This window comes from Rhinatrema bivittatum, chromosome 12, assembly GCF_901001135.1.
Source record: "Rhinatrema bivittatum chromosome 12, aRhiBiv1.1, whole genome shotgun sequence".
In the NCBI taxonomy this organism is placed as follows: Eukaryota; Metazoa; Chordata; class Amphibia; order Gymnophiona; family Rhinatrematidae; genus Rhinatrema; species Rhinatrema bivittatum.
This window is the reverse complement of record NC_042626.1, coordinates 56,265,694-56,278,478: the sequence shown is the minus strand read 5'-3', so window position 1 is coordinate 56,278,478 and position 12,785 is coordinate 56,265,694. Positions and strand designations below refer to the sequence as shown.

General features: G+C 47.6%; 1 protein-coding gene across 2 annotated transcripts in view; it reads left to right on the top strand.

Annotated features, from left to right (window-relative positions):
* The window catches only part of ATXN7L3 (ataxin 7 like 3), a 58,710-nt gene extending 46,359 nt beyond the window's left edge, over positions 1 to 12,351 (top strand). For both annotated transcript variants that reach the window (XM_029573377.1, XM_029573376.1), the window contains one exon: positions 7,710 to 12,351. In XM_029573377.1, coding sequence (XP_029429237.1) covers positions 7,710 to 7,848 — 139 coding nt within the window. In that variant the 3' untranslated portion in view covers positions 7,849 to 12,351. The remainder of the gene's footprint in view (positions 1 to 7,709) is intronic.
* The last annotated feature ends 434 nt before the right edge of the window (positions 12,352 to 12,785 follow it).

Genomic DNA, 12,785 nt, shown 5'->3' with positions numbered 1-12,785 from the left:
TGTTACAATATCCATCTATGTGATCCCGCATACATACCTGTATATGCGTTGCCTGCAATGGAAACTAAGGACCTAATGGATTCAATTTCTCCATCCATTGTTTGCCCGTTACTCTCACCAACAGCATGAAAAAACTACCTTCAGTGGTGTCTACTCCCGTCAACTTACGAACAGGCTCGTTCCTAAATTCCTTACGACATCAGATAATACTCACCACGGGCGTGTTCCCCAGCAGCTGGGGAACTCAATTAGGCCAATTATCAACACAGGATCTATGGACCACATACGACCGTTCGCAACACATGAACCTATGAAAACTCAAGTCGGTGAGAAACTCCTTTTGAGCCTTTGGAGACTCCCTACGTGGGAAGATAGTAATGATTCATTTAAAAACAACCAAATCATGATGTTCTACATAAACAAAGACAAAGGGTCAGGTTCTTGAAACCTTTACAAGGAAGCACTCCAGATACTGGAGTGGGCTCATCAGCGATCAATTTCTCTTCAAACAACTTATCTGCCGGGAATCCAAACTCCAGTGCAGACAGGCTCAGCAGAATATTTCATCCCCACGAATGTGAATTATACCAGAAGGTGGCTCAACACACATTCTCAATTGGGAGCCATCCTCCCCTCGACCTGTTGCAACAGGAGAATACAGAAGACCTTCTCCGTTTCCCAAGCCCACTGAAATTTGCTCCACACGTTTTTTTTCTAGTCAGTGGGGCTAACAACCTATGGTATGCGCTCCCTCCGATACCACTCATCTCTCGTACAATCCAGAGATGCATCGCAGACCAAGTGAATCTGATCTCGATCGTGCTAGTGTGGCGACACAACCATGACGCAGCTACTTACTGCACCTATCAATCTGCGACCCAATTCCGTGGGACAGCAGCCCTCAACTACTCAACCGGGACAAGGGAGATCTCACATCTTCACTCCTCCCTACGCCTCATGGCATGGAGATTGGTCGAGTCACATAACACTTAAACACTTTCCTGATCTTCAGCATGTGTTACTGTCCTCGGGACAACTGTCAGCCAGACTCCATTACAACAAAAGAGGTTACGCTACGTTTTTTGGTGTTCAACAATGGGTATTAACCTGTTAACTGCCCACCTAAACGGCTTCTCTCCTGCCTTCATCTACTCTGCAGTGAGGGCCTTGCTATTTCCTCACTCCATGTTCCTTTACGCGCTTTAGTGGATTACCACATTCATCTCAATGGAAAGCCCATTTCACATCATAAACTAGTCCCAGATTCCTGAAAGGAATATTCCGCCCACATCCACCTTTACATAAACCACCAGTGCTGTGGGACGTTTCTAAGATCATTGAATACCTAATTCTTCCATCCCTTTGAACCATTAGACACTAGTCACCTTCGATATTTCTCATGGGAAGTACTTCCATGGAAAGGTGATTTCAACTTTCCACATTAACTAAACCATCACCTTACCCACTTTCCATTCAGATCCTCATGCAAATGGGAATGAGAGAAAACTCCATACTTTGGACTGTACACGTGCGCTAAACTACTACAAACAGCGCACTCATTCACCTGACAGACCTTTACAGTTCTTTCTATAGTTCAACCCGAACACTCAGGGACTTCCAGTAGCAAAATGCACTCTATCTCCGTCGATATCGATCTATTTCAGTTTGCTATTACCAACGATAGCAAACTTTACCTACGAATCCAAAGACACACCGGGTGTGTGCAATTGCACCCCAATGGCCCATCTTCCTGTGGTTCCCATTATAGACCTCGCTACAGTGACAGCATAGTTATCGCTGCACACTTTCACATCCCGTTACTGTTTCGATAAACAAACTGCGGATGATGTGTTAATAGGACGGACTATCCTACAGCAGAGAACTTGTTCCTCGTACATAGCCTTCATAGGAACTGTCCGCCTCAATCTCCCGTTTTGAGCGAATATACCAAATTACACACATTAACAGCTCAATATGTCCGCTGGCGACTGCCAGACAGCATGGCTAATTTAGCTGCTTATCTACGTGAAAAGAGCAAGTTTGCTTACCGTTTACCGTAGATAGCAGATGAATTAGCCATGCTGACCTGCCTGCCTCCCCGGACAGTTCTAGCATACCTACCTTGTTTTGATACTGACTAAGGAGCCTGAGGTGATCCTGTCACAATACAGGAGGGAGGGAGTACCTAGCTAAAAGATTTACCTAGACTTTGAGAGCTCCGCCACCTAGTGGCACGGAGGACGTACCCAGACAGCATGGCTAATTCAGCTGCTATCTACGGAAAACACAGTTTACGGTAAGCAAACTTGCTCTTCCCTGTACACACCCGGATCAGTCCAGATTCCTGAGTTTTGCCTCCCTTCCAGCAGATGGAGACAGAGAAAGTTTTACAGACACTGCCTCTTAACCCGGTGTGCCACCTGCAGTCCCTCAATATTTCTCTGTCTCCAGCAGATGGTAGATGGTGTAAAACCTGCAGTCTGGAGAGAGAGAAAAAAAATAAAGATTAAAGGACAAAATGTCTGTATCCTCTCAGGAGATTGTGAGGTTCTGGTGGGGCCACCCCCCTCTGGTTTGAAGCAGATGGGCAGGGGTTTGGTGACCCTTCTGATAGCTTGATTCGGAGATCCAGGGGGTGGGCATCTGGTGGTGTAGATCCCTCATCCCTCCAAGACAGCGGTGAAACCTGCTGGCAGTTCTGCACTGCAAGCCCAGGAGCTTTTGTATGGTTTGCCCTGGGCTGGGTTGCTAAAATTTGGTGAAAGGAGACTGATATAGTCGGTGGTCTGGCTCTTTTCTGATCTGCCATGCGGCCTGCGCTCCTGAAACTGGAACCTCTGCTCCAAAGGGAAAGTATTGCTTTCTATGTATTTTATTTGTTCTCAAGAGGAGGAAAAAAAAAACAAAACAAGGAACTAGTTAGAGGAATCTGTGCAGGTCTAGGGGGGGGGGGGAGCTACCTTAGCAGCTCAGGGAGCTCAGTAATCGAGGTTTTTCAGCAGCTTCTCTGCCTGTGTTGGCTGCCGATGCTGAGGGACTGCCCCTTGCTTGCCGTTGAGGTGCTGGTGGTGCCGTGGGTGCGGCACCACCAGCACCTCAACAGTGTGAGCATGTGGCAAAAGCAGCGTGACATTTGGGGGGGGTCTTTTGTCGAGCATGGCATAGACGGGGTCTAGCGCTGAGGCTTTCCCAATCCTTGCAGAAATGGCAGCCATTTTCAATTCCCTAGTAGCATCGGTGGGAGAGGCAGGGGAATCCCCTCCTTAACTATTGCCAGCAGTTCTCTGTTCCACAGAGGTGCAGAAAGGCACTTGCACCGAGGAGGAGTCTCTGGTTTTGGTAGAGGTCTTCTGCTGGTTTTAATCTGCTTATGTGCAAAGCTTACCTACAGGAACAAGCAGCAGGGGATGCTGGCTCTCAGCCCAGTCTCCATAGATTCTCAGCTGGTCAAGAGGCCTGAGCTGTTGAGAAGCTCTTCAGGCCTTTGATAATTTTTGGTGACGGATGTTGAACGGATCCATGCCTAATCGCACTGAAGGTGCAGGCAGGCTTTGCTTAGCTGTGTGGTAGGCCTCGGCAGCGGTTCTTTTCCTGCGTGCATAGGCGAGTGCACGCATTCTCACTGCATGGCAGTTGCATGTGTGCGTAAGTCTGTGGCCTAGACGAGTGTATATTTACATAGGTACTTGAGCACGTATGACCACGGCATATACGAGCGCATATTTGCGAATCTACTTGTGCGCATATGAGCGTGACCTAGTCTTGAACACATATTTGCGCATCTTCTGGAGGTGTGTACAAGTACTCCCTGGAGGCATTCGTGTGCACACAGGAAGCCATGTAGAGCTGAAGATCAGGAGAGCTAGGTGCCAGGGGCTAACGGGTCCAAGCACCTTGCTATCTGTTATGCTTGCTTTCTGATAGCAATTCAGACCTCATTCTCTTTCCGTTTGTGTTAGCGCTATTTAGATCACAAAGTGATTTGACTACTACAGCTTTTGCCCATGTTGGTACATCCCCTTGGTCTGTGGTGTCTCTAGAGGGGAGGGGAGTGGAGTGGGAGGTGAGGCAATGGTTCTTCTCCCTTGTTCCCATGGGCAGAAGCTTCTCTGAGAGAGAAGTGTGGACCTATGGGCTCCCTTACAGATCCTTTCTCCTGGGTGGAATGTTTCCAGGGCCTGCAGACCTTTCTTACTATGTAGGGATCGCGTGCTTGGACCTCCCATTTGTCAGTCACGGCAGGCAAATACTGCAGAGAAGCTGTCCCTGGTAGTGTTCGAGGGGGTGTAGATCATGAGACATCGGAGGATTGTGATGGGGAATTGACTTTCTCACCTCTAGAAGAGGGTGAAATTGCATACAATTGAGAGCTGCTTCGGACTCTGCACAGATTTTTTTCTTCTTTCACAGAAATGTCTTGCTGAGTTTGTTGGCTCAGACTCTGAACACCCCTAGTGTGGCCAGAGGTCAATTTTAAGTTAAGTGGCCTATTTCTTTCCCCCCTGTATCTAATTCAAGAGTTATTGGATTTAAAGAAGGTAAATATGGCTCTCGAGGTTCCCCGTTTCTGCATGGAAACTCTGAGGTCTGTCATAGCGGCGGTACATGAGAGTTCTTGGCATCTCTTGCCTTGACAGAGGCGTATCTGCACGTAGCCATCAGGCCGGAGCACCAGAGATTCCTGAGGTTCATGGTCCTAGGAGAACATTTTTGGTTTCGAGCACTTCCTTTTGGCTGCCAACGGCTCCACATATCTTCACCAAGGGTGTTGGTGGTGGGGGTGGCCGCATTGGAAAAAGGAGGGTGTGTTGGTGCATCCGTATTTAGACAACCGGTTCGTTCGTTTAGAATCAGAGGATCTCTGTCAACAATCAATACAAAAGGTACTGATGTGCTTGAAGTCTCTAGGGTGAGTGGTGATTTTAGCAATGAGCCATTTAATCCTCTTTCAAACTCTGGAGTATCTGGGAGCTCAGTTCGACATGCTGGTGGAGAGAGTATTTCTCACGGAGAGAGAGTGCTGAAATTAGAGTCATATTCGGCTTCTGCTAGAGCTTTCGGTGCCCAGGGTCTGGGACTATTTACAGGTCCTGGGTTCTATGGCATTGACATTGGAATTAATGCATTGGGCATCCGTGCATATGCAGCCTCTGCAGGGGGCTCTTCTCTCCTGCTGAAATCTGTTAGAAGAGTTTCATCTTCCATTAGAGGGGGAAGCCAGGGACAGCCTTTTTTTTTGGTGGCTTACTCACACCGGTTTCCAGTGTGGTGCAGAAATGGAGGTTCCGAATTGGGTAATAGTCACTACCGATGCAAGCCTTGCTGGATGAAGGGATGGTGGGGAAAGATCAGTCTGCATAGAGCCAGTGGTCGAAACAGGAGGCCTCATGGTCTATCAGTTGGTTAGAGATGAGAGTGGTGCATTTCGCATTGCTCGCCTGTCTGCCAAGGGTGCGCATCCATTCAGTACGGATCCTATCGGACAATGTGATGACAGTGGCCTACAACAACCTTCAAGGTGGAACCAAGAATCAGGCAGTGGCTCGAGAGGCCTGGGAGTTGATTCTCTGGGCAGAGCAGCACCTCACATCACCGGAGTGAACAACATTCAGATGGATTTTCTCAGTCTGAGAAAGTTAGACCCCGGGGAATGGGAGCTGTCAGAGGTAGCAATGTCTCATTCACAGAAGATGGAGGTGTCCTGACCAAATACAACACCAAGGTGTCGCAGTTTTACAGCCAATGAACAGAACACGGAACGGAAGGAATCTGAGCTCTGGTGCTGCTGTGGATTCAAGGGATTCCTCTTTGTCTTCCCTCCATGGCCGCTGAACAAGGGATTACAGTGAATAGAGAAACATCTGGACAACATGATCCCAGTAGTTCCAGAGTGGCCACATTAACCATGCTTCCCAGATCTAATCTATATGGCTATAGATGGGCCCCTGAGGCTCGGATATTGGTCGACTTTTCTGGTAGGGCCCAATATTTTTGGGTCAGGTGGCTCACCACTGTCTCGCAGTTACGCTTCTGTAAGGGAGACAGCTGAGATGGAGGGGATATTCCAAAGTGGTTATTTCCACCTTATTGCAGGCTAGGTGACCTTCTACATCCTTGACATATGTGCAAATTTGGAGTATCTTAGAGTCCTGGTCTGCTGTTGACGGAGTGCTGCCTCAGCCTGCTCAGGCTATGGTGTTGCATATTTTGGCTTTTCTACAGAAAGGTTCTGGTCAAGGGACTGGCCTTTAACTCTGAGTCCAGGTAGCAACATTAGGTTCTCTTCAGGTAAGGTGTAAGGGTATCCTCTATCTGCACATCCGGTTGTTATATGGTTCCTTTGGGAAGCTACAAACTTGCATCCTCGGGTGCGGAACATTTGTCTGTCTTGAAATCTAAATCTAGTCCTTAGAGGATTGTGTGAGGCTCGGTTTGAACCACTAAAGAGAGCTATAGTTAAGGACTTGACTCTTAAAGTGGTTTTCTTGGTGGCTATTTGTTCAGCCAGGAGAATTTCGGAGTTCCAGGCGCTGTCGTGTCGAGATCCCTTCCTACAGATGTCTGATTCGAGGGTATCTTTATGCCTGATGTAGTCTTGGTATTCCATCTTAGTCTGAAAATGGAATTTCCAGCTTTTCCAGATCTGGATTCCTCTACGCCTCAAGCGAGAGAGCTTAGGCTCTTAAAATGGGAAACTTGCATTACTGAGGTATCTAAAGGTGACTTATGATTTCTGTAGATCGGATCTCCTCTTTGTATTGTGGAGTGGTCCAAAGAAGGAAGTAAGGTATCTAAGGCTACAATTGTGCGGTGGCTGAAGGAAGTGATCGAGTTGACTTAATTTCTAAAGGGTGCCTGCTGCAGAGGGGTTTAGGGGCGCACTCAACGCGTTCTCAGATGACTTCCTGAGCTGAGTCACAACAGGCGTCTTCTCCACATGAAATTTATTGGGCGGCTACTGGGAAGTCGTTGCACACTTTTTCTAGGCATTATCATTTGGATTTCGGGGCTCTGGCTTCCATGTGCTTTGAGAGTGTTTTACGAGCGAAACTCTCCATTGCGCGAATTAAGCAGAGCTTAGATACATTCCAGAAGGCTGAACTGATCTGGGTTCGTACAGGGAAAGGAAAATTGGCTCTTACCTGCTAATTTTCGTTCCTGTAGTAAAACAGAGCAGTCTAGAGACCCGCCCATTTACTGGGGGGCGAGTCCTCACTAAATACGAAGCAACAATACGAGTGGCGGAGTTGTTGGAGGTTTTCAATGCTGATCGCTTATGTTAAATTTGGGAAACGAGTTTTCCATTGTCTTTTTGGGCAACTTCACCTTCTTCCGGCTGATTGGAGGGAAGGGAGTTTGCTTAGAAATTTATGGTTGTTGTCATCTTGGCTTGGGGACAGGTCAATACTGAGGGACTGCAGGTGTCACACTGGGTTATGTACATCTGCTGGAAGGGAGGCAAAACCCAGGAGTCTGGACAGATCTGTAGTACTAGAGGAATGAAAATTAGCAGGTAAGAACCAATTTTCTTCTCTAAGCCCAGAACTGTGCTTCCTGGCATGGGCTGGGAGTGCTACTTTCAGTATCCAGTATCTGTCCCCATGTGTATTAGTGGCAAACTGACCAGCTACATTCGTTGGTATCTTCTACAAACAAACACTTCTAGAAGCTGAGAAGCTCATTTTGTATTATTTTTTTTTCTCCACCAGGTACCAACAACTCAGAGTCCAGGAAAACCAAAAAGAAAAAACCTCACCTGAGTCTGGTGGGCAGCAGCTCCTCCCTTACTTCAGGCAAGAAAAAGAAACTGAAGCCCCTGGCGCCGATGACCCCAAGCATCTACGATGATCTCAACTGAAGGGGCAAGAGGGAAAGGGCGGGCTGCCTTAGCCCTGCCCCCATAGCTCCACCCCCCACCCTATCCCTGCAACCGGATCCCAAAGAGGCGGGGGGTGGAATGGGCGCATTCTTCATGAACCATGAAAGCCCGCCGGCACCTGCCTGGGGCTGGTCAGCAGCCCCACTTCTTAGTGGCTGGACAGGCGCGGTGTCCGTCCACGGAGGTCGGGGAGGGACATGTTACAAAGATGAGAAGGCGCCCCAGAGCGGCTCTCTGCCAGAGGACTTCACTGGGCATGGTAGAGAGAGACCACGTCTGATTTTTTTTTTTTTTTTTTTTGTTTTGTTTTTTGTGTGTTTTCCCTTATTTATTTTATGCTAGTTTTACCATTTGTCCAATCATGAGAGTGAAGGTGGTGTTTGGCAACACCAGAAACGGAGAGCGAGAAAAGGAATTGAAGGCGGATAAGAATCATTGATCACAAATTGAAGGCGATGCAAGATTTTCTCTTCCTTTTTTCCCCCTTGTTTTGTCTGAGCAGTAATAGCAGACGCATCACCCTGCCTGACAGACTAGCCAGGTTCTGTTTGTTTTTTTTTGTTTTTTTTTTTACTTGCTTTCTCTCTTGAAGCCAGGATGGTGGAATTGGAGAGTCGTCGGACGCTGCTGACCTAATTACCCTGCCAGTGCTCAATCACTGGGGTAGCACTGAGGTTTCTGGCTGTGGGGCCGTGTGCTTGTGTAGATGGGGAGGTCGCTGAAGCTGTCACTCCCGAGGGACGTAGCTTGGGCACAGACTCTAGGCCTTGTTGAAGAGAGTTAACATGCCCCTGGATTCTGCTGTCACTGGTGCAGCAGTAAGTACTCGGTAGACTCCTGAGAAATGGATGGCCGGGTGACCCAGTCGCTGAGCAGTGGATGCCTGAAGGGTCAGCGGCTGGGCATCTGTCTCTTGGTGCTAGTGATGACTGATGGATTTGGTGAAACAAATTGTACATTGCTTATATCTTCCACTGTCTCCAACAAGATTATCCCCCAGCCCCTTCCCACCACAGAAAGACACGGCTGCTTCTGACCATTCCCACCTCATTCCATTGCTAGCTCGTGTACAGGGGTGATCAGTGGAAGTGGGTTTATGTTCTGTTGGGACGTGGTTGGGATCTCTTCTGGGACTCTTCTTGTAGGTATAGCCTCATTGATATGGGTAGGGGGCAGGGAAGGACTGCAGAATCCTAGGAAGGATCAAAGATCAGGTTATATCAGGGCAGGAAAGACTGAGACTACATTTCAGTGTTTTTAGGGTGAGTCACTATTGCTTTTAGTTTTTACCCTTTCAGATAAGAGGCCAGCACTTTCTTATTGGTCTGATTTTTATTTATTTTATTTTTTATTTTTTTTAGGGAAGAGCTTGGGGAGCCTCTCAAACCTTACCACTGTCGGCATCCCCGCTTACTCCTCCTCACATCGCTCGCCTCTGTCGTCATCCGTTCCTGTTTTAATGTAACGTGGGAAACGCTGCTTTTTCTTGTATCATTTGCCAGGCTGGGCTAGCCCTTTTGCCTAGATGGCGAATAACATTTCCATGTGAGCATCGGGGGAAGGAGCCCCGAGTTGTGTGTAGTATTAACAGCCTGCTGTATTCTCCTTACAGGCTGGTGGAGTGGCCTGCTGCTCATTCCCACTTTAAGGAGTCAAGGACTTGACTGCTGTCGCTTTTAGACTTTTTTTTTTTTTATCTCGGAGAAGTCTTTCAGTCAGTCTGGGCGAGTCTGCCTGGACCCTGCTTGGGTGAAGGCCACTGCCCCTGTCTCCACTATGCATTGTAAAATGTTTTGATCTACTAATGAATGATGAACTGGATGTTGTGACTCTTTGCCTGTAGCTGTCGTTTAGTTTAGGTTTTTTGTTTTGTTTTTTTTTTTGTTTTTTGTAGAATTAGCAAGGTTTGGGGAGAGAGTGCAGGGCCAAGGCCTGGATTTTATTGTCCAAAGCATCAATTTCTTGCAACTCCTGGAAGGTACAAAAAAAAAAAATGTTTCCAGGAAAAAGTCTGCAAGCCCTGTCAAAGGGAATGGGTTAGGGGGAGAAAGCAGGGGAGGAACTTTTGGCTTATTCTTAGCTGTATCCCTTCTTGGGGCGCAGCCTCGCAGCGCTTCTGCACAGCGTTTGCATCTACATTGTTTTGGTTTTTTTTTCCTTTCCCCCATGCTGCAGAAAATTAAACCCTTGAGCCAGAGAAGGAAGATGTTGTGCAAACGGACTTGACAGCCTTCTCCTATCTGGTCCCTAAACCTGCCTTCTTGGGTTGGCGAAGAGATTTTTGTGTGGGGGGTTCCCCCCCCCCCGAGTGGCACGATGCTGCTGGGAGTCTCTCTCTGAAAGCAAAACCCTCTCATTCCATGTGCGTGGCTGCTGTTCCACTTCCACGCGCCATCTTCTGCCCGCGTTATTTATTGCAATCTTTTGAAACACTTGGTTGATGCTGGGTCGCCATGGATTGTGACGCCCGGGATGTGTAGTCCCTGGAACCTCACAGCCTGACCTGAACAATCCATTTTCACTGAGCGGTAAGTGAGAAGGCAAACTTGACCAAACCCACCCCAAAACCTCCTCCTTGGCAGTTGTAAAGCAGAGAGAAACCTGAAACACAAGGGTCTTGTTTTTTCACAGCAGTGCTGAGACCCTTTGACCAGCTGGCGGTGTCTTAAAGAAGGTGCCAGAGTGCCGTAAATGGCTGAGGCAGCCCCCAGCCCCAGTCCTACCTGCCCTGGCCCACCCTGAGCCGGCTGCACGCTCCCTGTGCCAAAGGATGCAGTTCCCACGCCTGGGCAGCTGCCCCTTGAGTGTGACATCTTTTGCCCGGGGGTGGAAAATGTTGACCTGCCACGAGTCTTGAGCCCAGGGTCGTCACAAGAATCATGTGAGAAATAGGAAATGAAGACTTGAAAATGAAAATAACACTTGGACACTAAAAAATAATGTGCGTTTTACTAGTTTGTAAATCTTCCCCCTAACATTGTTCTTTCATCACTAGTAGTGCTTTGCAGCAGGAGGGGATGACTGTCAGCAGGAGGGGATGACTGTCAGTAGGAGGGGAGCTTCTTTGCAGCTTGTGGCACATGGTCACTGCCCAAGTTATCCCTTGTTGGCTTGTGTAGCGCAGGTAGCTACACGCAAGTTGGTGCTGCCCCTTTCTCTTCCTGATGGTAGATGAGCAGATTCCCCTGCGTGCGGGGCTGAAAGTTCCTGGTTTGTGGGTTATTTTTTTTGGGGGGGGGGGGGGGTTTGTGTGTGCGCGTGTTTATGGTTTTTTGCACACTTCGGCATTCTCTCTTGCCCATTATGATCTTAGCTGTGGTCCCCTCCTGCAGCGGCCCACCCCCACCTGTTCCACAAGAGGCCCTGTTAGGTTTTGATGTTTGCGCGCATCCTAGACGAGGGTTGGCGTGTTGGCCTGGGAACTACATGGTAGCAGTTCCTGCCCTGTTGTGGCTGCTGGTTTCCCAAATGCTTGCATCATTTATTATCTATCTTAAATTCGGTTGTTTGTCCTCTGAAGATGATGGCTTTCCGCCGAGATGTCCATGCTTTCACTTGTTGGTTCTGGTCTGCAAAGTTCCGCATGTCTCTCCCACCTTGCTGCCTACTTTCACTGATAGTTGAGTTTTGGGGAGGTGCTTTTGGCAATGGATTCACGTCTGGATAACTCACAGCAGAAGTAAATTTCCCTGATGGGTTAGCAGAATGTGTTCAGCACGTGTATCTGTCTCGCTTGGGGTTGTTGGTGTTTTTTTTAAACTCTGTCAGGGTACAGGCTGATCTGCTTGGCTTAAAGCCCTGAATCAATCTCTCTCTTTATAGAGAGAGGGATAGATGAACGAATGAATATAGGTACTGACATCTGAGAAGGGGATATGATGTACTGGGAGCTCCTGTACGGCTGTAGAAAACTCTGTATGTTGGGCCAATAAAGAATCCGTTTGCAGTGGTAACACATTCATTGCCTGAAATCGGCAGGGTGGGAATGGCTGCAACCGTTTAGTGTTGTACAGTGTACTGCAGAGAAGGGCCTGGCCGCTCCTGTCCTGGGATGTAGTTGAAGTTGGCTCTAGAAAGACTTCAGCCTGCCCACTTTGGCTTGGAGCAGCAGTTGGAGTGAGCGGGATGAGCCTGCAGAGTTAGTGTCCTCTTGCACTGGCTCCAGAAAGGTTGGGGGGGTGGGGTGCAAAGATGAATGTAGTAAACCGATCTATCTTCTCTGCATTAAGGGAGGGGAATATCGTGATGTCCAAAGGTTTATAATGTAAAGGTATTCCCTGATCGGTAGGTAGCTGGGGCTTGGTATGGTGGTTTTCACAGCTGACTACTTAAAACAAGCTCAGAAAAACAGTATATTTTAAGATGGAACTGGGTTCTAACTAATAACAAATGCAATAATGAAAGAACCCTCTTTCCAACTTTTCTAAACTTATCAAACGCAGTGATTAATGACCGTCATAATAGGCATCATTGTGTGGTAAAGTGTACCTTTGTCACTCTGCCTTATGCTTAATCATAGGTCAGTCCATATTTTTAAATATTTTTGTTGCTTAATTCACCTTAGTGATATACCCCAAGTTTCTAACAATCTTGTGTTGCACCAATTCAAGCTTACTTATATTTGAGGTTATAAACCACACTTATCTTGATAATGCGATGTTATTACTTCTTCTTAACCACCATCGACTTTGAGCTTGATGCCCTCAAAATTATCAGCAATATACAAATTCACTATATTGCTGTTTAATGCCCGTCATTGCACAATGTTTCGGACTAGCATCGAGTCCTTCTTCAAGGGCGTGATATATTCTACAGCATGGCGTGTCTCGGCGTTTTTGTTAGCTAACAAAAACGCCGAGACACGCAATGTCGGGCATTAAACAGCAATATAGTGAATTTGTACATT